Source organism: Amaranthus tricolor, chromosome 17 (assembly GCF_026212465.1).
Source record: "Amaranthus tricolor cultivar Red isolate AtriRed21 chromosome 17, ASM2621246v1, whole genome shotgun sequence".
In the NCBI taxonomy this organism is placed as follows: domain Eukaryota; kingdom Viridiplantae; phylum Streptophyta; class Magnoliopsida; order Caryophyllales; family Amaranthaceae; genus Amaranthus; species Amaranthus tricolor.
Window position 1 is genome coordinate 14,808,341 of NC_080063.1, and position 27,295 is coordinate 14,835,635.

General features: G+C 29.8%; 2 protein-coding genes across 4 annotated transcripts; both read right to left on the bottom strand.

The window, feature by feature from the left end:
• Nucleotides 1-7,739: 7,739 nt before the first annotated feature.
• LOC130803475 (receptor-like protein kinase HSL1) lies at nucleotides 7,740-12,012 on the bottom strand. The gene is made up of 2 exons (XM_057667584.1): nucleotides 9,151-12,012; nucleotides 7,740-8,715 (listed from the first exon to the last, which is right to left on the bottom strand). Exons 1-2 carry the CDS (start codon nucleotides 11,771-11,773, stop codon nucleotides 8,276-8,278), a joined length of 3,063 nt encoding a protein of 1,020 aa, XP_057523567.1. The 5' UTR covers nucleotides 11,774-12,012; the 3' UTR covers nucleotides 7,740-8,275.
• Nucleotides 12,013-18,227: 6,215 nt separating this feature from the next.
• On the bottom strand, nucleotides 18,228-23,986 carry LOC130804009 (receptor-like protein kinase 5). 3 transcript variants are annotated; one of them, XR_009039980.1, is made up of 3 exons: nucleotides 21,155-23,986; nucleotides 20,320-20,887; nucleotides 18,228-18,571 (listed from the first exon to the last, which is right to left on the bottom strand). XR_009039980.1 is itself a non-coding variant. In XM_057668292.1 (2 exons), exons 1-2 carry the CDS (start codon nucleotides 23,769-23,771, stop codon nucleotides 20,448-20,450), a joined length of 3,057 nt encoding a protein of 1,018 aa, XP_057524275.1. In that variant the 5' UTR covers nucleotides 23,772-23,986; the 3' UTR covers nucleotides 18,636-20,447. The 3 variants fall into 3 exon arrangements, 1 of the variants encoding a protein (XP_057524275.1); XR_009039979.1 differs by lacking the exon at nucleotides 18,228-18,571 and adding an exon at nucleotides 18,641-19,835; XM_057668292.1 differs by lacking the exon at nucleotides 18,228-18,571 and having other exon boundaries at nucleotides 18,636-20,887.
• Nucleotides 23,987-27,295: the final 3,309 nt, after the last annotated feature.

Below are 27,295 nucleotides of genomic sequence, written 5' to 3' on the forward strand. Positions count from 1 at the left end.
GTTTTCTGAAAACTTAGATGGAAGCGAGCCTGTACAATTGTTATCATTTAGCGCCGAGTATATTATACTTGGTGCCATGAACAGGCGAGAGGGGACTCCTCCTGAAAACTTGTTATGGTCCAGAGATAATGATTCCAAGGTGCTGATATTAGCTAGAGATTCTGGAACCACTCCAGACAACTTGTTTCCTGAAACTAATTATTCGAGTAAATTTGGAAGGAAGGCTAATTCTGGGGGCAAAACTCTGGACTAGCTATTGTTGCTGAGTTCAATCTTCAACAAAGTGCTGCAATTGCCTAGTGAACCTGGGATTGTCCCATTCAAATAGTTGCTGAATGTCTCGACAACAATCAATTTCCCGCCAGAGCAAAGATGCTCTGGAAGTTGGCCTGTGAATGCATTGTCCGAGACCTCAAAGTCCAAGAGCTTAGAGTCAGAAATGGGCCTGAAAAAAAGTTATTGAACAGCACTAGTTCTGTCAAGGAAGGAAGCCTGCCTATACTTGGTGGCAGTGTTCCATGGAATTTGTAACTTTGACAGTTTTCCAAATTCCTCAGGGATTGTTCCTGTCAATTTGTTATCCGACAGAATGATTCCCATCAGATTCAAGGCCTTGATAGAGGTCGAAATACCCCCTGATAGGCTATTTACATATAAGATTAAAATTGTCAAGTTCTTAAGCAAGAAAAGCCCACTTGGAATTTCACTCACCAAATTATTCATTCGCAAGTCCAAATACTCCATGCTAACTAAATTAGCCAAATTATTAGGAATCTCACCCATCAAATTGCATGCCCTCACTAAAAGGAACCTCAAACTTCTGAGCATCCCAAATTCTTTGGGCAAATTTCCAGTAAAGGGATTGTATGTCAAAGCTAATTTCTCAAGTTTTTCTAAGTTGCCTAACTGAGAAGGGATTGTCTTGGTGAATAAATTATTATCCAAATACAAGGTGTTCAGAACTTTGAGTTGGGATGATGAGGTTGGTATATTACCAGTGGTTGTTGTCACTAAGGATAAGGTGTTGTTGTCACTAAGGATAAGGTGTTGTAGTTTAGAAGAAAGGTTATTTATGTCATTTGGTAATCTCCCAACAAATAAGTTAAAAGATAGGTTTAAGTGTTGGAGCTTGGTGCAATTGTATAAAAATTTCAGCTAGTCTTCTGAGGGACCGTATTTCAAACACAATCCATTAAAGATTAATACCTACTTATCGTATTTATAATGTCTACTTACATTATCCATAATGCTTATGCACCGTATTCTTAATGCTTACTTACCGTATGCTTAATGCCTACTTTTAATATCTTAAATGTCTACCTACACCATTCTTGATGCCTACTTACATTATTTTAAAAATATATAATTGACCGCCTAATTAGAGATGGTCTCTCAAATAGAACGTCTCTCATAAGAATTTGTGTTAAAATTTTAGAATGTAGATAAACAAGGTTATTTTTATCTAAAATTTATGATATAAGAAAAAAGATTTTTTATTAAAACAACAAATAAAACATCTTAAAATGACAAATAAAAGTTTTTAAGGAACGAAGGGAGTAGATAAATAGACATTTAGATGTTTTTAAACCAAAACCTATAAATTTGTTGCTCCGGCTAAATAAGGGACACAACCATTCAACAAAATAATAAAACTAATTGTTAATTGTATTTTTCATCTTCATCATTGTACTCTATGTATTTTGTCTATATGAAACTATGATTAGGGTTTAGAAAGGGAAGGAAAGCGGTAACACATACCCATAAAAAAAATGCGGCAAAAGAGTCTTCCGGCTCGAAAAATATCCTCAGAATGATATGTTCCTGCAACGAAAATGAATGAGTGAAACTGAATCTGCCAACTTACATCTTACTATACAAGTTTGCCCATTATCATAAATTTAATAATAAATAAATCATATCATACAATACTATAAAAATGTTGGAAAATTTTAAGTGTCATTCTCTAAGGAGGCATAACAAATGAAAAATTAGTATTCGATGCGGAATAATTACATGGCCTATTGATTAATTTTTATTTAATAATAATATGACTAAAATGGTAATTGGCATTAGAATAAATTGAAACATATAATAATAATTAAGGAAATAAATATAGTTAAAATTTTGAAAACTAAAATCGTGCATGAATTAAATATAGACTTATATTGTTAAAGCTTCTAATATAAGCATTTAAAAACAAAGCATTTAGACATTACTTTATTGCTTAAATATGTTGGTTTGATATTATAACCTGTTCGTAAACAACAGTAAATTTTATTTTTTTTACGTTATCTACAATGTGATATATTAAAAGATTAGTACAACTTGCAACTTTTTAATTGAATTTAATAAATCAAAAGATTAATGTAACCATTCTTTGTATAGACAAATATACTCTCTCCTATTCATTGATTTAGGGAAATTTTATTATTGGGTCAATTCATTGATTATGTCCTATTTTTATTTTTGTCATTCTTTTTTATCCTTTTACTCTTACTACAACAACATGTAAATATCAATACTCTATGGAAAAAAAGAGTTTTCCACTCATTTTTAAGTGGCCTTTTATCCCTCTTTGGTTTTAGTGCAAAATTCAAATATTTCTTTATTTATAAATAGAAGGGAGTATTAGTTATATATAAATAAAATAAAAATAAGTAGTAAAAAATGAGTAAAAGATCAACAAGCTTTCAATGTGAAACCGAAAGTTAAAAGATTGAAGAAGTTGAGGAGGCTGCCCCACATTTTTTTGTTTTACTCCTTTTAGATTATTGTATGTTTGGTTTTTTTGCATTGCTTTTCTTCACTAAATTGCTTTTTTCCACTATCTTGTAATGACAAATATTGACTTGATCTTTGTCTTTGAATAAAATTCAAAGATAATTTCACCAATCATCCTGCATATTTGTGGAAATTTATTATTAATCGTTGACGCACCCGAAGACTTGCACAATGACTAGAATATATATACTCCACATGTCATTATTAAAATATTTGTGAAAAATATATAGCGTATATAAGAATTATTAAAATATTAAAATGAGGATAAATAAAGTAACATAAATTGTGCTTAAAATTTACTTCTTTAGTTCTTTAATGAAGTTCTCATAATGAATGTTCATGGAAATTCAATTCATTCATAGTGACGTCAAATTTAACTTAATAAAGTAAACTTCATTCCCGTGGAAGTAATCTAAGTAAATAACGGTAATTTAATATCGGCAAATCACTCTTATGTGGAAGAGTTGAATAGGATGGGGCTTTTAGGATTTAATTTATCTTTTTTGTTTTATTTACTTTATTAATTTTATTTTGTCTTTTTATGATGATTTACAAATTACGGCGATTGATTAAGAATTTCCACATTCTCATCCATCTTTTTTAGTTGAAGTATAACTTTGTTATCATTCTGGAATATTACCACATAAATTATTGTTGCTTGCCCGAAATATACTGAGATTTCTCCACTGGGAAACACTGGATGGAATAATTCCTGAAACTTTGTTATTGCTTAATTCTAACCATGCCATGTTTTCTGACAACTTAAATGGAAGCGAGCCTGTAAAATTGTCATCATTTAGCGCCAAGTATATTATCCTTGGTGCCATGAACAGGCGAGAGGGGACTTCCCCTGAAGACTTGTTTTGGTCAAGCAATAATATAGGACCATCATCATCATACCCAGTGTATCCCGCTTATAGAAAACTATGATTAGGGTATCAAAAGGGAAGAACGACGACAACTCATACCCATAGAGAAGAGTACGGTTAAAGAGTCCATCGGCTCGAGAAAGGTCTTCAAAGAGAGAAATAGATGAATGTGATAAATTTTGTGGGAAGTTCGATACGGTAGCAACGTGTTTTTCAGAAACGCGAGTGATAGCATTTCTTAAACAAATTTCCACATAGCAGCAACATGTTTATGCATTATCAATTGATGTACTATTATAGCTCTAGTTTTTTCAGAATTCCGTTACGTCTTCAAAGAGTTACCTTTTACCCTTAGGTGGGTTCATCTTCCCAAATTAATACCTACTATTGTTAGTGCCCTTACTCACCATTGTTGGTCTTCATCTTAAGCATGCAAACCTTAACACCACATATTACTCATTTTGTAAATCAAAATCAAATAGAAGCAAAATAAAGCCCTAGTTTTTGTTATGAACTAGTAAATGAATTAAAGACTCAATCAAAAGCAAATAACATGCAAACATTATAAATACTACAATTAAGCTTTAATTTCAACAATAAACTAGTAAATGAAACAAATTCAAATATTCAAATAACAACCATTAACATAATAATAGAAACAACAAATCCTAATTTTATATAAATAAACTTGAATAAATTACAATTTATGAAATATTACCTAAAATTGCAAAATAGTTTGTGAATCCCATCAACAACACGGAATTATATTGAACTTTTAAGTTACAAGGAAGGGGAAAAAGAGTTCATGGAAAAGAAGTTCAAGAAGTGAGGAAGACAAGTTACTGAAGTTCGATTCATTCCTGAAATTTGATATAAATATAGGTACTTAACGGTTACTTTAATGTCTTTTTGTTATTTATGTTACTGAAAACATAAGTAAACAAGTGTGATGTTACGCTGTTGAAAAATATTTGAATAAGCTACCATTCGCGTTTCTTAAAAAACACTTTGATATCGTACAAAATATCCCATTAAATGTAAGTTTAAAGTAAAAGAAATAGAAATTCTGCTAATTTTAACAAGTTCAAAAAACAAATTTGAGTAAAGTTCATATAAGTGGCCTAAGCTTTAGTTTAATTTCACATAGGTAGCTTAAAGTTTTCATAATTATAAAGAAGTGTCTTATAACTTTAAACTTTGGTGAAAATATATTTTTTAGCCAAAAACTTAATTATTAATTATTTTCTTTTTGTTAAATATGGGTTTCCTACTCAAATTCTTTAAAACTTTTTTACTTGTAAAATTAAAATTAATTATATGTTATTTTTTTTATTTTATGTTTGATTGATGTATAAATTATATTTTTGACATATAATATTTTGTTTTAATTATATTTATTTATTATAAAAAAAACTTTAAAAATTTAATTATTTGATTATTATAAATAAGAAAAAAGAATGTTTCATAAAAAATTTGATACAGAAAAAACTCTCAAATTCCCTTGCAAACAAAAGACTAATTTCTTATGACTTTATTACACATAAAAATGTGTAATTTTGTCATACAGTGTTAAGCAAACTTGAAAAAATATCAAAAGTGATGACAAATTTTTTTCTTTTTAAAATGTTTTATAAACTTTGGGAAGTAAGTATCGGTTATTAAATGCTGACTAAGAATGGTCAAATTGCGAACCAACTTTGAAGTTTCTTGAGTTCCATTTTCAGTTGTTTTCTTATCTTATACTACCTCCTATTTATAGAGAATGAGACATTTTTTTTATTTGGTCGATTCACTAAAAATGTCTCATTTTTATTTTTGTTATTCTTTTTTATCCTTTTACCCTTACTACAACGACACAATAACACATAAATATCAATGCCCTTTATGGAAAAAGAGAGTTTTCCACCTACTTTTAAGTGATCTCATATTCCTCTTTGATTTTGGTGCGAAACCCAAATGTACCATTTTCTATGAATATGAGGAAGTATCTCTTTAAAGTCTCTATTCATCGATCTAATATGATGTGATTTTTTCAAATTGGATTATTGTTTATTAGTAAAACTAATTTGGCCTCTATTGAATGATTTTTCAGAAGTGTAGTTTTAATTATTTCAAGATGCATTGTATGCTTATAAAGAATACTTTGAGAATTTCCTTCTTAATTTTCAATATAAAGGATTATTTCTGCTTGCCAAGTAGGAAATTTCTGGAATTTCTTATTTTATCTAACCCTTTGTTGTTAGCCGCGATCCTGGACGAGATAAAAACATATATCTAGCGAAAAGTAAGACAGAGTATATAGAATGTAGCTTTGGTACAACATAAAAGTACGACCTATTTGTGCTAGCAAGTTAAGTACGACCCATTTGTATTTTTCAGTTTATGATCCAACTTTTGCCACTAGAGGGATGTTTTTAGGCTTCAATGATTCGTCTATTGGATCAGATCAATCTAGGCTGAAAAACTAAACCAAGCCCAACTGGTTGTTTGGACTGTAGCCTACTTCTGGAAAAATTTGAAATACTTAAGCAAAAAAAAATAATTAAATAAATTAAGTTTTAAACTTATTCCAAAAGTAAGCGTGAAATACTCAAATCTGAAGTTTGGGGCTGTTCTCAGTTACTAAATAGGCGAACAAGTCAAAAAAGACAAAACAGCTGTTAACACTTACTAACTGCGAACAGCATGCTGCACAAAAACAGGACAAAATAGCTGTTCCCAGTTACTAAATGGGAACAGCTATTTTTGTCTTTTTTGACATGTTCGCAGTTACTAACTGCAAACAGCCCCAAACCTCAGGTTTGAGAATTTCACGCTTACTTTTGAAATAAGTTTAAAACTTAATTTATTTAATTAAATTTTTTTTTTTGCTTAAGTATTTCAAGTTTTCTACTTATGGCCTGTTATGGACTGGACTTTGGAGCCTTCCTCATTCATACCAACAAGAAGATGAAGCTGAACTAAGATTATGTTCTTTATTTTGATATGTGGGGTAAGAGGTAACATTCAACAATCCGTTTGTTGACTATTATTGGAAGTGTACATTAGGTGTTCACGCGGGTTTTGGGTGTGATATTTTTGAGTCGAGTTAATGTTATTTCTTGTTTACGTAAATATATTGACCAATATCTGATTTATCTTTATGTGTAGGTTCTTTCAGGCCGAATCAAGTCATACTCAGTTTCAGTAAATCGGATTAAATTTAAACAACTCTAACTACTATGACACAACCTACCAAATTTGAACTTTCTTTGGAAAGGTTTGTAGTTTGATCTTCTCTACCTCGCTAACTGTTTAATAATCTTTATGCAATTAGTTGAATATTAGAATATGTTGTGGTTCAGCTTCTGCATAACTTTTTTCCACTCCCATTAACTACCTGAAAGCGAATACTTTCTACTTCTAGTTGATGATTTGAAAATTCCCTTCAAGTTTTCTAGAATAAAGGAAGCTTCTGCTTCTTTAGTTAGTAATTAGTTGCTTGGTAAGAAAATGTGTCTTTTTTTAAGATTTATTTTTATCTACCGTGGCAAAGAAGGAACATCAAGAGCTACAAAAGAAAATAAAACTCTTAATCGGAGTATTAATTAATCAAGTATATTGGAAAACATAATGTAAGTTTGTTGGAATATCAACATTTTCGAGACGATTGTTGTACAAATGCCTTTAGTCGTGTTTTAGCACGTAAAATGATGTCGGCTCTAAGGAAATTTACGGAGGCTAAGTTTGAGGTTTGCACGAGCATGGGATATGTTCGAGCGAGCAAGGGATATGCTCGAACGAGCACGTTCCCAATACATGCTTTGCGTATTTTGCAGGAAGTTGTTATGACAAGTTTGTTAATTGCTATAGATATATTCCAAATACACCCAAATCATGTAATTATCAATTAATATGTATGACCCAAAGCCGTTAAAAGGATCTCCTCCTGTATTGTATTTTTTTTTTCCATTGTAATTCTCAAATTAAGTTCTCAAATTCTCAAATTAAGTTCTCAACTCCATTGTTGTTTCATCATCAAAACAATCTAGGACCTAGGAAGAACGAAGCCCATATTATATGAACCTCGATAAATCTTGTGTAATTCACTATTGTTCTTGGGTGATCGTGAATTTTTCCTCACTATTTTTCATCTATTCACTCTAACAGTAATCTTCAAATTCTTGTTGAAGCAACTTTTTTTTGAGAAAAGTTTTAATCTTAATTCAAAGTTGTCGTAAAAAAGATAAAGGACACTTCCAATATCGCACAAGGTAGGATCCGAGTAGGTTTTTTTTTCCTGAAAGATGTGGACAAATCATACCGATTCTTCTCAAGGAGAGAGTAAAGAGGATGCGCGTAGTTAAGAAACCTCCCAGCTGATACCTGCGCCAGTAGGGGTCAAACCCCAAACCTTCTGCTCAACATGCAGATATTCTATCCATTGAGCCACAAGCACTTTTGGTTAATTCAAAATTGTTGTCATTCTTCATTATCATAGCAAGTTGTATAGTCATCTTGTGTGATGCTATGACAGTAAAATTCTTACACTTTTAATGTGGGATAAAAATATGTGACACACATATTTACATATTTAGCTCCTATGTTTTACTAAAATGTAGAACACTATGTTAATGCCTACAAATTCAAACCATATCATAGTAATCTTCAGCTACAATTCTCTTGCTGTTCTTACAAACAGCAACATAATTTTCACCCCCAAGAAGAGGGGAAATGTCGCGTTCATTTCTTGCCTTCGTTTTTCCAGAACCTTCTCGACTGCTATATTTTTGAAGCAATTGCAATACAACCTTCATTGAAGGCCTAGAAGACGGTAATGTACTGGTGCACATCAACCCTGTCTTGAACACATTAGTCATCTCTTCTAAATAGAATGGCTCCTCCACTTCTTTGTCAAGAATATCCTCAATTGGTTTCCCTTGGCTGCAATGCTTCCATGCCCACTCTGCAAGGCTAGTGTTTTCATCTCCAATGACGGGTTCTTTCCCTGTCACTAGCTCGAGTAGAACAACTCCGAAGCTGTAGATATCAATCTTCTCATTCACTTTGGGTGTGTAGCAATATTCTGCATTTTAAAATCAAATTATAAACTTTTAGAATCTGTTGATGCTCCATGAGAGTGATATATCATTATCTTTATACCCAGTGTATCCAACTCATAGAAAACTATGATCTGGGTCTGAGGAGGGAAAGAAGGCGGCAACTCTTACCCATAAAGGAGAATGATATATTCTCACTGATATTCCGAAAATCAGTGTTTATATAGAACACAATTAAACAAAGGCTCAGAGAGTGTTTGGGAAATGACTTATCTTTTGGCTTTAGGTGTTTTGGTTGGTCAAACAATAAAAAAATGTTTGGTAAATGACTTTTCAGCCAACTGAAAAGCCGACTATTTAGCCAAAACTAGCTAACAACTCCAACCAACAATAATTTGCTCCTTAACAGGGGCTATGTAACGGAAGTACAAGGATACAATGAAATTAAGTGTATGTTTTACCTGGGGCCATGTAACCAAAAGATCCAGCAACAGAAGATACTGAGTAAGGCTCTCTTCCAGGCTTAGCCAATATCTTAGCTAACCCAAAATCAGCAATCTTTGCATTTAACTCGAAATCTAGCAAAATATTGCTCGATTTCACATCCCTATGAATTATAGGAGGTGAACAATCATTGTGCATGTAACTTAATCCTTGAGCAGCATCAATTGCAATCTTCAATCTAGCAGGCCAGTCCATAACTGTGCGATGAACCGAACCACTCATAGAGGAAATGGATTGCTTTTTACTCGAATGGATCCATTTATCTAGGCTTCGATTCTCCATATATTCATACACAAGCAGTTTCGAGTCTTCACTCGAAATACAGCAAAGTAACTTCACTATATTAATATGCCTTATTGTACCCAGTGTTTGGACCTCAGCAATGAACTCTTTCTCTAAATTAGTACTCGTTTTACTGTTGTTCCATATCTTCTTAACTGCAACATAGTCCCCTGATTGGTTCATGGGGATCCGGTAAACCTTACCGGATCCTCCAGACCCGATCAAATTATTGTCTGTTAAGTTGGAAAGAATTTTTTCTTCTGTGAAATCATGTCTGTGGAAAGAAGTTAGTTTCCATGTTGCTAGTTCTTGCTTATTCTTTCTTTTCCGAATCTCATTGATCACAAACACTATGAAGTATAGAATTGCTAGGAAGGCAACCAGAGCAAGGACAATGATCAAAGCAAGATATTTGGACGACATTTTTCGATTTCCTCGATGAACAAAGCACTTCGGAAGATCTAAAAATCCGGTGTTGGAGCATAAGTATGTGTTTAAGAAACTAGCCTTGTTTGCACTGTTATCAAGCCCATATGGGATGCTACCAGTGAGTGTGTTAGAAGATAAGTTGAGTGAAGTGGGTTTTAATTGGCCTAATTCAGGTGGGATTTGGCCGGAAAATTGATTGTCAGACAAATCAAGGTAAGTGAGGACAGGCAATGAGCCAAGAACAGAAGGAATCGAGCCAGAAAGGAGATTACGAGAGAGATTCAGGTTGTTTAAGCTTACCCATGAGATGATTTCCGAGGGAAGTTCACCAGTCAGTTGATTCTCATCAAGCAAAAGTGTGTTAAGAACAGAAAGGCTAGTTAATTCCAATGGAATAGTACCTGTAATCAAGTTGTTGCTAGCTTCAAGTACCTGTAAATTACTCCAAGTGCTTACACTTCGTGGAATTTTCCCCGAAAATTTGTTGTTGCTCATCTCCAAACGACTCAAATTCGATCCCAATTTCTCCGGAAATTGTCCAGAAAATTGGTTGCTTGTAAGTCTTAAGGTCTCAAGATGCTGTAAAGTCCACATTCCATCAGGAACATCACCTGAGAAGCTGTTGTTCTGGAGCAAAACTACCAGTAAAGTGTTGCAGTGGCCTAAAGAACTCGGGATTGTGCCATTCAAAAAGTTATCGAATGCCACGACACCCTTCAACTTCCCACCGGAGCAAAGATTCTCCGGTAATTGGCCTGTAAATGCATTACCTGACACCTCAAAACCTTCAAGCTTCGAGTTTTGGCCCATTTCGGGAGGAAGTGGGCCTGAAAACCGGTTTCTAAACAGCTTCACCCACGTCAACGAAGGAAGCCTGCCAATACTTGGCGGTACTAAACCATAAAATTCGTTCTCAAACAGATATAACAGCTCCAATTTTGACAGATTTCCAAAACCTTCAGGAATTATTCCTGTCAAATTGTTCTGTGAGACATCAATTTCTGTCAAATTCAATGTCTTAATCGATTTCGGAATCCCCCCAGATAGCTTGTTTTTATACAAGTATAAATATGTCAAGTCCTTAAGCAAGAATAACCCATCTGGAATTCCACCCACCAAGTTATTCTGCACCAAATCCAGATTCTCAAGGCTCATTAAATCACCAAACTCATTTGGGATTTCACCCATCAAATTGCATTGTCTCATCCTAAGGAGCTTCAACCTCTTAAGCATCCCAAATTCTTTTGGTATCTTCATGGGGGAAAAAGGGTTGTTAGACAACACCAATTCCTCAAGCTTTTCCAACCCACCCAACTCAGATGGGAATGTTCCATTAAACAAATTGAAATCCAAATACAAAGTGATCAACCCTTTAAGATTAGCTAATGAAATTGGGATATCACCTGTGAAGTTATTTTCACTAAGAACAAGATGTTTCAGATCAGGGGAAAGCTTATTTATGTCATTTGGCAATTTCCCAACAAAGTAATTTGAAGAAAGGTCTAAACTTTGAAGACTGGTACAATTGTATAAAAATGTGGGAAAATTTCCTGGGATACTATTGTTTCCAAGATCAAGTAAGGTGAGATTTTTTAGATCACAAATGGAGGGTGGGATTTCACCGGCGATGTTTTGGCTATTCAGTTCGAGTCCAGTGACGGTTCCGGAATCATTACAAATGATTCCAGACCATGAACAATAAGAAGTGGTGGAAGTCCATGAATTCATGGGTGGTTGATTGCTCCATTGTTGCTTGATTTTGAGCAAGATTTGTTGTTCAGACTGTGAAATTACAGTAATGGGTAAGGAGGTTAGAAGGAAGAAGGAAATGAGGATGATTTGGTGGGAAAAGGAAGGATTTTTCGTCATTTTTGGTGTAGTTTGTTTTTTGGTCTGTATCTGTTTGGAGGGTTGGAAATAGAGGAGATAGAGGCGGGAAAAGAAGTTGAAGGGAGAAACAGAATAAGACAAGAAATTTGGTCAACTTGGACGTTTGAACTTTCTTTGTTGAATAGTCAGATTTTGTGTACTCACGTGTTGAGTTTGTAGCAAACCATTACTCGATCCTTTTAAGTTTGCAATATATCGACTCTCTTTTATAAATGAACTTGAAAGTTAGCATAAATCAAGCTCAACTAAGGTTTAAAGATTTTGAGGAAAAAGATTCGTACAAATCTTTTTATTAGCTAACTCCGTATCCCATGTAGCTATTAAGTGGGCTAATATGTTGCCATTTTTTTTAACAAAGCTACAACCAAACCCTAAAAGACATGTATTCGAATCAAAAATTTACCTTGTTTATTATTAGTCTGTTGTATTAGATTTAGCATATTTTTATTTTAACATAACTTACATTCTTTCTTTAATTTTTATTTTTAATTAGTTTATATTTTTATTTAATTCATGATATTTATTTTTATCTCTTTTATTTTAGTTTTTTCATTAAATGCTTATGAACAAATATATTGGGACAACAAGACTATAGTTAAAAAGCGATATACTGCCTCTAGTCTACTGTTTATTAAATAATCTTATTTAGCATAAAATTCTATATGTTTGATATAAAGTATGGTTAAATAAGATATTATTTAATTTATCTAAATGTATGTTTTTAAAGTATTAACTTTTTAGGATTTTTTTATATTAAAAATCAAAAGAAATTAAACTGATTATAATATGTTATTATATTGGAAAATGTCAGTATTAACCGGAAATATAAAAGAACAGACTAGTTATATGGAGTAGTTATCAACGTTTACATTTCTTATCTATTTTCCACGTTTGGTGGTCAAAGAAAAAGGCCGCTTTTGTACCTTGCTTTAAATCCTTCGAGGCCCACGGCAACTTCTTTGTTAGGTGTGAAAACTTTTTTAACACTTTTTGTACTAGATTGTCTCAGGGTGAGACGTGTTAGAAGTACATAAATTAAAAGTTTTTGTTATTGGCTAATTCAAGTATGAGGCGTGCTTCATGGTGAGACCATTTCATATAAAAAATTTTGATTTTTTTTAGGATGTGTCGAGGGAAGAGAGCAGCTAGTCAGCTACGATCAAATTCAGGTTTCTCTTGAAAAAATATACTTCTTCAGTTTTTTAGTTGCACCCAAATTATTCTTTTACACTATTCATTATTTGATAATACTCCTATCATGTGTTCTAATAAAAATGTTAAAAAATAACAAATGTCATCGTTAGGATCTTGACATCATATCATATCATATCATATCATCATACATTCTAATAAAAATATTGAAAAATGACAAATGTCATCTTTAGAAAGTCTTGACAAATACATTACAATAAAAATGTTGAAAAATGACAAATGTCATCCTTATAAAGTCTTGACCATTCTTAAAAAGTCTTAATTAGAAAATCTTGAAAAATTGAATTATTTTGATAGATGAGTTAATTACATGACAATGTTTGCCTAATTTAGAATTTTTTTTTTTATTTTGGAGCTAAATTAGATAAAGGAAGTTTAATTTTGTTGTAGGAGTAGTAATTCTCTATACATTACCTAAAATTTAATACGTACCTTTAATAGAATGAAAAAGTTGTGTATTTTATACATAATTTTCAAAAAAATTAATATTAAATTTTTACTTTAAAAAAATCATATATTGTTAAATTTAATCATGATGATATATAATTACATCATTATTTGAAATTTTATTTTTATATAATTTATTCTAATAAATTCACGAGTTTTTATACTAGTTTTATATATTGTGGCTATTACACAAAAAAAAATATAGTCATATGAGATTTTATTTTATTCTTCTTGTTGGATATTATCACAATATCAAATTTTAGTGGAAGTAATTTCTAGTTGAGTATATTTCTTGATATAAGCAACCCGACCAAAGCATTAGACTGCGTAAAAAAGTGTTAGTAAAAAAAACAGAGGAAATACATACTCTACTCAAGATATAATTCGATTTTTGTATTATAAATTTATAATAACCTAGAATTAGGGGCTGTGGTACTCTTTAGTCTCTACGTTTATTTTGGTTATATTTGAAATCCTTTATATAGGGAGAAGTAAATTTAGATATATAATTTTCCATGAATACATAATAATTAAAATACATTTATGTTGAATATTATTAAATTAGTTTCGATCTTTGATGTATAAAATTTTATATTTTAATATATACTTGTCATAATTTTTTAATAGTGTATGTATTCATAGATTAATAAAGTTCGAAGATTTATGTTTAAAATTTGTACAAAAAGCCAAATGTAATCAACATTACTCAATAAAGAGTGTAGTATTCTGCTCTTTCTATATTATTTTGAAGGTTATGTTTGAAATATTTTATACAAGAAATAGTATATTCATATAAGATATTACTTCCTCCTATTCATTTTAAGTGTCCCATTTACTTTATACACTCTATCCAATGCACTTTTTCAATCCTTAATATATCGAGTTATGTATAATTAAAAATTATAAAAAGTTAATATTAATAATCTTTACATCAAAACGAATCAAATAAGATTCCACATGACTATGTTTTAACTTATAGATTAATAATAAAATGCAATTTAAGAGTGATAAATAAATAGTATCTCAAAAGTAAATGGACACCTAAGGTGAATAGGAGGGACTATTAAATTTGTATTGATTTATAAATTCGATATATATTTTTTAGAAATTGGAGTAATTGTGCTCAATGTCTCAACTTGTGTTAGGAATTGGTATATTTTTCAAAACTGTGTCCTGCTTTTATGCCATTTTTGAATCTCATTATTGCCAATTAAAGTGCAATATATACACTTGCATACTTTCCTGATTCTAGAGATACTTCTACTTTTTTCATATTGGTGGTTTTGTAGTGATTACAGTGTTCGATCGTACATGCTCTTGTATATTTCTTTTTATTTAAATTAAATTATAGAAAAATTATAAATAAATACTAATAAAATAATTGAAAAAGAATATGTAGTAATGTTTTAGAGTTTTTCTAAATAAATTTAAAGCTACATTAGATAAGTATTTTTAGTTTAAAATTTAAACCAAATAAATTAGTTTAAATCAACTTAAAATAAGCAAAATTCATTCATAAATACTTAGTTTATTTTATTAAATTGAATTTTAGAAGAGCATCAAAAATATCTTTTAGTCAAATTTACGAGCTAAATTAAAATTAATATTTTAGTAAGTAAGTTATAATGTTATCAAAAGTAATTATTTTATTAAATATATAGTATTTACATACTTTTCTTAAAAGAGTTTTTTTCTTGCGTTATATTATTTATTGAAAATTTTATTTATATATATCTCTATACTAAACTCCCAGCATTGCACGGACTTCTAAATAAGTATTCTTCTAATATGGTTAAATTTCATGTAAATATACTATGACAACCAATTTATTATGCAATCCCTTTAAATAATTTGAATATCCAAATTTAATTCATTATTGTTATTTTGTGTACAAAATTATTGTTTTGTAAAGATATCATATTTCCGATGAAATATAACAAATATATTGTTTTGTGAAGTTATCATATTACATTTTTTTCAGTAACTTATCATATTTAATGTTATTTTTGTTTTATTATTAGTTTTTTTATAAGTACTTTATTACATATATATATATATATATATATATATATATATATATATATATATATATATATATATATATATATATATATATATATATATATATATATATATATATATATATATATATATATATATATATATTTGCATCATTTTTCACATTCAATTGTCTATTTCAGATTGTTAAATATTATTATATCGATTATTTACATCTAAATGGACAAATTTATACTTAATAACGATAATCTATAATGTTGCTCAATTATTTAAAAACATATTCTTATATAGAGTAAATGTTATTAAGAACTTCACCTATTACACTTATATAAATGTCAAATTTGCTCAAGGACTTCACCTATTTTAAAATTCATATTCTTACATAAACGTTATTAAGAACTTCACCCATTATGATATCCATCAAGTCTTGTATGAAACCATCTCATAATGAGACAAACTCATATAAGCACTTCAAATTATTTATATTTAAAAAATTTAATTAACTTCTCTAAATTTTTTTTAATCAAATTTAGTTTGATTTGACAAATAACTGCCATTATTTTAATAGAAAAAATAATTATTTTTTTACATTTTTTTTAATATATTAAAAGTGAGTCAGCTCATAATAAGTCGTCTCATAAGGAGACGATTTTAGTTAAGAATTTGTCAATTATAAAATAATAATTGCTTGAAATACCAAGTTAGTTGTAGATAGATAATCTAGAATCCCTAATTTTCATGTGTGCACGCACGCTACGTTATCTTTTGCCTAATCGTGATTGGTGACCAATCACCATATTTTCATGTTTGTTAAGAGTTAATTTGGAGTATTTTTCAAGAGTGCCATGGTTTTCTACCACTCCAGAATCTAATTATAACCCAATTTATGTTCTTTAAACTTTTGAATACTTTTCCTAATTCTACATATCCAATTTTCACTTTTCTTCATGCTCTCCTATCTACCCATGATCGATTAATTTTAAACAATTGGTTAAAATTAGACCTCTCCATTATTGATTAGTGGTTTTAAATTGGTAAAATTAGTTAGCAAAAATTGTGTTGAAAAAGGTAAAGGTTCAAACTCCATCTTTTTGTTACAAAATATATTTAATTGTTATACGAATTTAAAATTAGAATAAAAAAATTATCAATGATATCACAAAAAATTACTGTTCTAGATACATAAAAATTCCAATAGAAAAATATATTTACAAAATTATCATTAAATATACTAAAATTCTATACGTAATTATGTTGACATTTTAATTTGATTTTTAGAGACATTAAAATGTAATGATATGTTTACTTGTAGCATTATATGATATTTCCAATTAGATCAATTTAAATTTTATTTATACGTAAGTATGTTGATAATTTAATTTGATTTTTATATTTAGAGTGTTTCAATGCAAATTGAATTATGGTCAATTTTAATTAATAGAAAATTCCGCAAAAATAAATAAAACCTTTGAAGGACTTCACCAAACAACGCCCAAGGTTTTCAAGAAAGTGTTAATTATGGCAAGACAGTTGTATACTTCTTTGACTTTAGACTTTAGAGGATGAGCATGAGTAACATGTTAATTTAGGCATTGGAACTTGGAACACCTCCTCTTTATGTCATTCTAGAAGAAATCTTGCATCATTCTTGTTGTCACATGCACAAAACTCTTGTATTTGGATAAACACATAAGACTTGGTATAGAAAAATAACAACCTTTCATCATTCCGCCCAAAGTGCTATTAAATGACTTTCATGTCATAAAAGTATAAAACTAATAAATACTCTATTCGTTTCTGAAAGAAATTCACACGAATATTGTTAATGAGAATTAAGAACATAGAAAAAAAAAAAATTAAAAATTAAAAATAATGATAAATTTGATGGAGAAAAAGTAAGGACTATAAAAATTAAAAAATTTAGTGGGAAAAAAGCGGCAACACCTATATTAAGAGGTTGTTTGGTTGAGTGTAATAATCAAAAGGAAAGGGAATAGACAGACTCAATTCTCTTTGTTGTTTTTTGTTTGCCACTTTCTATTATTCTCTTTTCCCTTTTTTATTTTTGTGTTTACCCAAAAGTATTCCACACTCATTCCCCACCCTCCCCAAGACTTTTTCATTCCGATTCCCCACTTCATTACCCATCACTTAAAATTTGAACTTTGATTTATGGATATTGTTATAATTCGCCACTCTTTTTCATTTTATTGCCATCCCCTAATTAAATTACGAAGTTGCCCCTGGACTTTAAAAAATTACAAATTTGCCATTGGACTTAATAACACTATTATCAACTAAATTAATAAAAAATTTAAAATTAATTAACAACTAAATTTTAATTAATATATTATTATTATATTAAACAAATAATTAAACATTCAAATAAATTATTTAAATTCAAAACTAATTATTATAATAATATTATCATAATATAATATTATATTAAAATTAAATAATTTATTACAACATTTATTTAAATAACAATAACTTAAAAAATAAATTAATTAAACAAAAAAATTTCATAATACGAAATTTAAAAAAAAATTTTAAAAAATACCAATCGCACAAAAAGTGCTACAATACCTAAGTCGTGCGACTCGACCTAGATACAGTCGCACTTTTTGTGTGACTGGTAAATTTTTTTTTAAAAAATTGTTATTAATTTTATTTATATTATTATTGCTATTATATTTTTATTATTATTGTTATTGTTGTTGTTGTTGTTGTTATTATTATTATTATTATTATTATTATTTGTAATCAATGGAGCTAGAAAGATATTCTTTAGAGTTATATTTTTTTTTTCTTCATATTACAGGAAAAGATGATACAGGTTAATAATATTTTTTTTAAAAATAAGTTTTTCAAGTTTATCATATAATAACTAGTTATTTTTGGAAAAAATATAAAAGAATTTTAAAACTCATAATTGATTCCTTAACTTGAATCAAACAGTCACAAAGGGAATCAACAAACAGTTCATTTCGTTTCCTGAACACAGCCAAACGACTAGGCTAAATTAGGGGAATTCATTCCTTTCTCCTTCATTCCCTTTCCTCATTCCATTTCGATTTCCTTGTGCGAAGCAAACGGTCCCTAAAAGTATTTTTATAAAGTTAATGGGAAACATTCGGAATCATATGCAATATAAAAATGTTAAAATAAAGTTAGTGAAAGATATGTGAGGATAATAAGCATTATTAAAATATTAAATAAAGATGAACAATGCTAATTTTGTCCAAAATTTGTGATATAAATAATGAGGACAACAAATAGAACAATCTAAAATTATAAATAAAAATAACTTTAAAAAAAATATATATTATTTTCGATTGATCAAGGAATAAGTGTGAATCCATAATATAAAAAGACAAAAGGAAAGTGGTTAGCAATTCACATTGCTATGCCTCTATCATTATTTTTTTGTGGAAGTCAACTTTTTAAATTATTGAGAAAGAGACAACCATTGAAGAATGAGAAAATTGAATATTCAAATGGCCTAAATGTATTTTTGAAACTATTTTTAATTCATTAGTGATTATCGCTTCCATTGTTGACTAATTTGGCAAGTAATGACAACTAAAATTGGTTTTAGTCATTAAGACATGATTAGAGAACTTAATTAGCCAACTGTCTTGGCATTTTCCTGCTTAAGTAGTAAATACTATACATTTTCATGGCCTCAAATAATAACATGTCTTAATTATTTAGATCTATTGAGATTCATACACGTATTATTCTAAAAATTTTCACATTATTATAGTGGTGTGAGTAAATTCCTCATCTATTAAGAGCCTTTGTTAATGCTTACTAACATGAAATATGAATAATATACTAAACTACTAAGAATTCTAATAGTTTCCTTTATTAATTGTTTATTTAAGTATTAATTTACAAATTAATATCAAATAAATCTATTTAAAAAATTATTATATCAGATGAGCGACTTATTATTTCCTTTCTCAACAACATTTCATTAGACCAGCAGTAAGATGCGTATTTTTGGATTCAGTTTCACTCAGTTCTTTTCATTGCAGGAATCTCTTTCTGAGAATTTTTATTGAACCGACACTCTTTGGCTGCATCGTGCTCTATAGATATAGGTTGTCGACTTGCCGTCTTCATTCCTTTCCTAAATCCTAATCATAATTCTTATGAGTGGAATACATCGAATATGATGATGATATATTTTATTAGTCGAGTATCACTAATTGACTCCCGTCTAAGCTTGAAAGGATATATTCATGGATGCACCTTAGCTACTTAGCCTTATTATGAAGTCACGTTCAACTCTTTCACAGTTCCAAATACCACGGCTCTTTCAACTCATCTATGATCCACTTTGTTTGTTGCGAGTGTTCTGCAATTCTAAATTGTCAGCTTATTCTAGTAGCTTCAGTTTATTGACATAATCATATATAATACGATGACATGATATATAAGTGATCTAGCCCGAGATGTGGACACATACACGTGTTGGATATCAGGATATGTACTTCGGAATTTGTGATAGAGTATATACCGAATTTTAGTATAATACCATTAACTTAAGTTTTTGGTTGGGTTGGTTGCTTGACATGGTATTAGAGCAACCGTGACAAAAGGTCATGAGTTTAAAACTCATTCACCCTTCATTTCAAGTGGTTGAGTATGGACATGACCTATGTTTCAATTGAGTTGGGGCGTGATTGAGTATATAACATATCACTGAACTATAACCATTAATTTAAGCTTTTAATTGAGTTGGTTTCTTGACAATCTGACTATTAGATTCATACTATGGGATATGAGTTTCATGTCCAAGTAACAACATAAAGATCAGAACATAGAGACATATGTTTTACCTAGAGAAAGATCCCGGAAGACCAAAGACTTGTTCTCCTTCTGAACCCAAATCGAGCATTCATGACGGTCAAGCCATATAAACAATCATGTGTTTGCTCTAAGGCATTGATATCATAAGCCAAATAATTTAGACCTTGTTATAGACATCTTCGTCTACTGTTCTCTTGCTGGATTTACAGCTCAAGAAGTAGACTTCACCCCCAAGAAGAGGTGAAAATTCGCGGTCTTTCATTTCTTTGACACGTCCGAAATTTTCGGAACTCTTTTTTTGTTGAAGCAACCGCAAGACCTCAGTCATAGGTGGCCGATGGTCTGGTGATTTACTGGTGCATATCAGACCTATCTGGAACACAAGGATCATCTCGTCCAAATAGCAGGGTTGCCTCAATTCTTTGTCTAAGGCATCCTCAATTGGATGTCCCTCAGAGTAATATCTCAATGCCCAATCTGCAAGGCTCGAGAACTCATCCCCGATATGAGGCTCTTTTCCTGTCACTAGCTCAAGGAGTACTACTCCGAAACTGTATATGTCAATCTTCTCATTTACCTTGGGTGTGCGACAATATTCTGCAATTGATAAACAATTTGAAAGTTCAAAATATAATACCAGATTCAAAATATTGTGATAGTGTATATAACATATCTTAGGCCTACAACCCTTTGGGCTTAAAGTGCGACGATATTAAATCCCTGTTTGTCAAAATGTTTGCTCTGATACCATATCATGAAACCAACTTAACCAAAAGATTGACGGTGGTATCACTAAGATATGTTTTATACTCTATTACGATATCTTTAGTAGTAAAAATTAAAGCCTATGGAAGAGTATCTCACCGGGTGCCATGTAACCAAAAGAACCAGCAACAGCAGTGACTGTGTAAAGCCCTTCATGCTTAGACAAAATCCTAGCTAACCCAAAATCAGCAATCCTTGCATTAAACTCAGAGTCTAACAAAATATTACTAGACTTCACATCCCTATGAATTATAGGAGGTGAACAGTCATTGTGCATATAACTTAATCCTTGAGCAGCATCAATTGCAATCTTCAATCTAGCAGGCCAATCTAAAACTACATCATGAACAACCCCATTGATCGATGAGATAGGTCGAGTTTTATTCGAGTGAATCCACTTATCAAGGCTCTGATTCTCCATGTACTGGTACACGAGTAATCTCGAATTCTCACTCGAAATACAGCAAAGTAACTTCACTATATTAGCATGCCTTATAGTACCCAAAATCTGAATTTCTGCATTAAACTCCTTTTCCGAATTCTTATCCATTTTCTTCTCGTTCCATATCCTCTTAACTGCAACCACATCCCCACTTTGATTAATGGGTATCTTGTAAACTTTACCAGATCCTCCGTAGCCAATCACATTGTTTTCTTCTAAGCTATTATATATTTTCTCTTCTGTGAATTCTAGCTTACTAAAAGAGGTCAATTTCCATGTTTCTTCATTTTCCTTATCCATCCTTTTCCTAATTTCACTCCTAACAAAAACTACAAAGTATAAAATAGCTAAAATTGCTAGAACTGAAAGAACAATGATCAAAGCAAGATATTTGGGGGACAAATTCGGGTTATGAATCGAGCATTTCGGGAGGGCTAAAAGACCAGTGCTAGAACACAAGTAAGTGTTTAAGTAACTAGAATTGTAAGCATCACTATCAAGCCTATATGGGATTCTCCCAGTAAGATGATTGGAAGATAAATTGAGTAAAGTGAACTGTAATTGGCCTAATTCAAATGGGATTTGCCCAGAAAATTGATTATCAGACAAATCAAGATAATTAAGTCCAGGCAATAACCCAAGAACTGAAGGAATTGACCCAGAAAGCTGGTTATGAGCCAGATTCAATGTATTTAATCTTACCCATGAAATAATTTGTGAAGGACATTCACCTGTGAGTTGATTCCCATCAAGCAAAAGTGTGTTAAGAACACGAAGACTAGTTAATTCCAATGGAACAGTATCCATGATCAAATTATTGCTAGCTTTAAGAACCAGTAAATTCCTCCAACCAGTACTTACACTTCTGGGGATTTTCCCAGAAAACTTGTTGTTGCTTATATCAATCAAACTCAAATTAACAGCCAAATTCTCAGGTAATTTACCTGAAAATTGGTTGTTATGGAGTAATAACTGCATCATATGCGGAGAAGTCCATAACCCATCAGGAACATCACCTGTCATACTGTTGTTATAGAGATGAACAGCAATCAAACTATTGCACTGGCCTAAACCATTTGGGATTGACCCATTTAGATGATTGTTGAATGCTACAACACCAATTATCGTCCCACCGGAGCAAAGATGCTCCGGTAGTGGGCCGGTTAACCCATTGTTCGAAAAATCGATGTCGATGAGCTTCGAGTGTAGTCCCATTTCTGGAGGAATTGTACCTGTAAACCTGTTTTGAAAAACCCTTAACTTGATTAAAGAAGGAAGCTTGCCTAAACTGTGGGGTATTGTTCCATTGAATTGGTTTTGGAACAAAAAGAATATCTCTAAATTTGACATTTTACCAAAATCTTCAGAGATTGGCCCTGTCAAATTGTTCACAGATACATCAAATTCTACCAAATTTTGGGACTTTATTGAGGCAGGAAGTGACCCAGATAGCCCGTTCTTATACAAGTATAAATAAGTCAAGTTTTCAATTAAGAACAACCCACTTGGAATTTCACCCACCAAAGTATTAGTTGATAAATCTAGATGCTCAAGACTTGTTAAATTAGCAAAATCTTTAGGGATTTCACCAATCAAATTACAAGAACTCATCCAAAGAAACTTCAATTTCTTGAGCTTTCCTAATTCTTTGGGCAAACTCATGCTAGAAAATGAGTTATGAGCCAATGCCATTTTCTCAAGGTTTTCCAAGTTGCCCAACTCAGAAGGGAATGTTCCAAACTTATTGGAATCCATATACAAAGAGATTAAGCCAGTTAGTTGACCTAATGAAATTGGGATATCACCAGTGAAATTATTTTCACTAATAGAAAGGTTTTGAAGATTAGAAGAAAGCTTATTTATATCATTTGGTAATTCCCCAACAAAGTAATTAAAAGAAAGGTCTAAACTTTGAAGCTTGGTACAATTGTATAAAACAGTGGGAAAATTTCCTGGGATACTATTGTTACCAAGATCAAGAAAGGTGAGATTTTTAAGATCACAAATGGATGGTGGGATTTCACCCATAATGTTTTGGCTATGTAGGGAAATTCCAGTGACAGTTTTACCATCAGTACAGTTAATACCAGGCCAGTCACAGTGAGAAATGGTGGAACTCCATGAATCCATTGGAGGTTGATTCCTCCATTGTTGTTTGACTTTTAAAAGGATTTCTAGCTCTGAAGAAGGAGATTGTGAAGTTACTAAAAAGGGTAAGTTGGAAACTAAAAGGGAGAAGGAAAGGAGGAAGATTTGGAGGGAAAGAAAGCTCATTTTTGTTATTTGGTGTCTTTTTGGGTATTTTTGATTCTAAATTTGGAAAAGTTTTCAATTAGAAAGGGAAGAACAAATTAGATTGATATGAAAAAGTGAAACCATGATAGGAAAGGAGGGTAATTTGGTTGATTTGTGAAGGAGATAGTATTTAGAAGGAATGGTAGGAAAGATGGGAAGGTTGGTTGGGAAGGAGTAGTGTTCAGATTTTGAGTAGTGCATCTTAGTTTTATAGGTAAAATATGTAATTCTCCAAAAAAATAATTTAAAAAAATATTAAATCAAAGAGAAATTTTGAAAAGTTACATATAAAATTCTAAATAATTTAAAAAATCAAAAAAAATTTAAAATATTTTTTTTTTTGAAATTTTATTTTAATTTTAAAAAAATTGTTATAACAAGTTATCCGGTTATGAGGTTTACTCTAGGAAAATACCCTTTAAAGTTGAGATTATTTATGGTTAATTATTATGTGAGATTATTATAGGCAATTCATAAAAAGATTGAATTATTCTAGATAATTTTTTCTTTTATGTATTGTTACTTATTTTCCACTAAATTTTTTTATACACTTTTCTAAATTTTAGTCATATATAATAGTTTCTCCATTCTATTATATCTATTACATTTTTTTAAAGATTATGGAGTAATGATCTTTTTAACAAAAAATATCAAATTCTTAATTTTTGTGCAATATTCTCGTGCAAAATCCTTATATAGTGGGTAAAACATATCTGAGAAAGTATTTAGTTACAGAATCATTTTCTTATTTAGTGGCCAACTTTATTTATTAATTATTCATTAAATAATTATTTTTATTTTATTATTTATCAAATTATGTGTTTCTTTTTTCATAATTACAAAGTTCGTTTTTTTGGAACTCATTATACTTTTATTTATTGAAAAATTTAATTTTATAAATGCCACCTTTTGCTTGTTGTCTTTTAAAAATCCAACCTTTTGATTATTTTTTAAAAATCTGACCTTTATACTGCGTTTTTTTTTAAAAATCCGACCTTTTGGTTTTTAATTTGTAAACTGCTGAATTTTGTAAGTAACTTAATGAGGTCAGTACTTTAAAAGAAAACGCACTATAAAAGTCGGATTTTTAAAAAATAATCAAAAGGTGGGATTTTTAAAAGACAACGAGCAAAAGGTGGGATTTTTAAAATTAAATTTTCCTTATTTATTCATAAATTATTTATTTATTTATTTATGACTTAAATTATTAATTCATAGTTTATTTTATTTAATAACTTAATTTGATTTAGTTGACTATCTATATTCATAATTATTATGATAAAATTAGAGTAGAAAATTAATTTTAGAAAGTTGAATAAGAATTGTTGAAAATTAGAGTGAGATATAAATACTAAATTTCTTTAAATGTCAAAAAAATAGAGCAATTTTGGTGTTTAATTACAAAGAATGGAAAATTATTACCTTTGCTATTTTTAGTTTTGTTTTTTACATGTAGTTTTTTATGAAAATACCAAATAGTATTTTTTAAATGTTTCAAATAAATTTAATTTACAGATATAAATATATTTTTGTTTCACATTTAATTTGCATTTAATTTTTATTTTTAATTGTCTCATTTAATTTACATTTTTTTAATTTTGTTATTTGTCTCTATATTTTTTATTTAATCTCATCAATAAATTTATTGACTATTTTAATCTCATTCATTCATTACTTGATCCTACTTAATAGTCCAATTACTCCATAAATTACTCATTATATTTTCATTTGTTCTTAATATTTACTTTCTACGCAGATTTCAATACAATCTTAAAAGTCTAATAAATTTATTTGTGAGTTTTTGAAAATTTTAAAAAGTTTGATATTTAGAAAATATATATTGAGACGAGTTTATCAAGATCTTACATAAATATGTTATTTTAAATAAATCGATGAAAAATTATAATTAAAGTTTGACACTAAACTTTATAAATTTTTATTTGAGAAGAAAATAAGAAGTGAGGGAGTAATTAAAATTACTTACGAGGTAGAAATCAAGTGGGAGTCAATGAATATTGCTTTACTTTATAAAAAATCTCCCAATTTGATTTGATATCTCATCTAACATAAACACTAGGAGTATTTTAAGTTCTGAATCTTGAAATAGTCAATGAGCCAAAGTATGAGTGGTCTTAATAGGTATTAGTCAAGGGAATGTAATTGACTAATACTAATAAGAGTAATTTATACTAATTTAATTAACTATTAGTCTATAAAATAATAGTTATAATAATAAATTTCTTTTGTCTCATTATATTTACTGCATTTGACTTTTTATGTAAATAATATGTTATTTTGTTCATTTATATTGAACTATTCACATCAAAAATTATAAAAAGTAAATATTATGAAATTATGCGATTAGACGATTCAAACAAAATCTCACTTGACTATGTTTTTCATTACATGTTAGCCGCAGTATAAAAATAAACTTAAACAATAAATAATATCAATAATTATAATATTACAAGTATTTTAGAACAGAGAAAATATGCCAGATGAGATAAAAACAAATACTAAATGCGTAAATAAAATTGATGTGGAAGTGTGAGGTTGTTTTTAAAAGAGAATGTAGAAGTATTAAATTTAAATGACCGAATGAAGTGAAAACTATAGTAAGCTTAATGTAATTAGGGTTGTCAAAATGGTTAATTGGGTGGATTAGATTTGAATCAATTATTTTTAGTTGGATTAATTTTAATCTGGTTAATTTTAGATTCGGTTTAGGTTATTATTTTATACATTATTATATAAAAAATGACTAATATATCTTTTTTAAGGCTAAAATGATGATCTGAAAATAAAAATGAGTCAAAATAATCGTGTTAATCTTTCCATCGGATATTTGATCCAACCTTTTCCGACTTTTTCCCGTTGGGTCATTTGTTTGAACACAATTAAATTTTATGACCCACTAATTTGACAAGATTAAATGTAATGAATGAATATTTGTTAAAAAGGATGGTAAATGGATTATATTATTTATGTATTGATACATTTAATTATACATGCATTTTCCCTCCTATCACATTGTGTTTAGAGAAATATTCATGGCTTTTATATTGTTTCTTTTTTGTTTTTATGCCCATCATAAAAGTTTGGTCTTTCAAGTATTTTGCAAATTAATATGTTGAAAGGAGGGAATTTTGAGTTGAATAGAAATAATTTTATCGTTTTATTTAATTATTATTCACACACGTATCCTCTGATCAATTAACACCATCCACATAGTTTCATTTAAATGTATCCATACTTGTTATGTTAATTTGTTAATTATTGACATATGTTGAGATTAATTAATATTAGAAATAATTATTTTAGAACAATTCAATCTTTTATTGATTTTTCTATGATAATTTTAATTTTTTATTAATTATGAATAATCTTAATTTTAGAGGCACTTACCCAAGAACATTGTTGCCCATGTAGTGATCGATTTTTGCAGGTTAATTGCTATATAAAAGAAAGAATAAAATCAAAAATCAATATTAGAAATTAGAAGT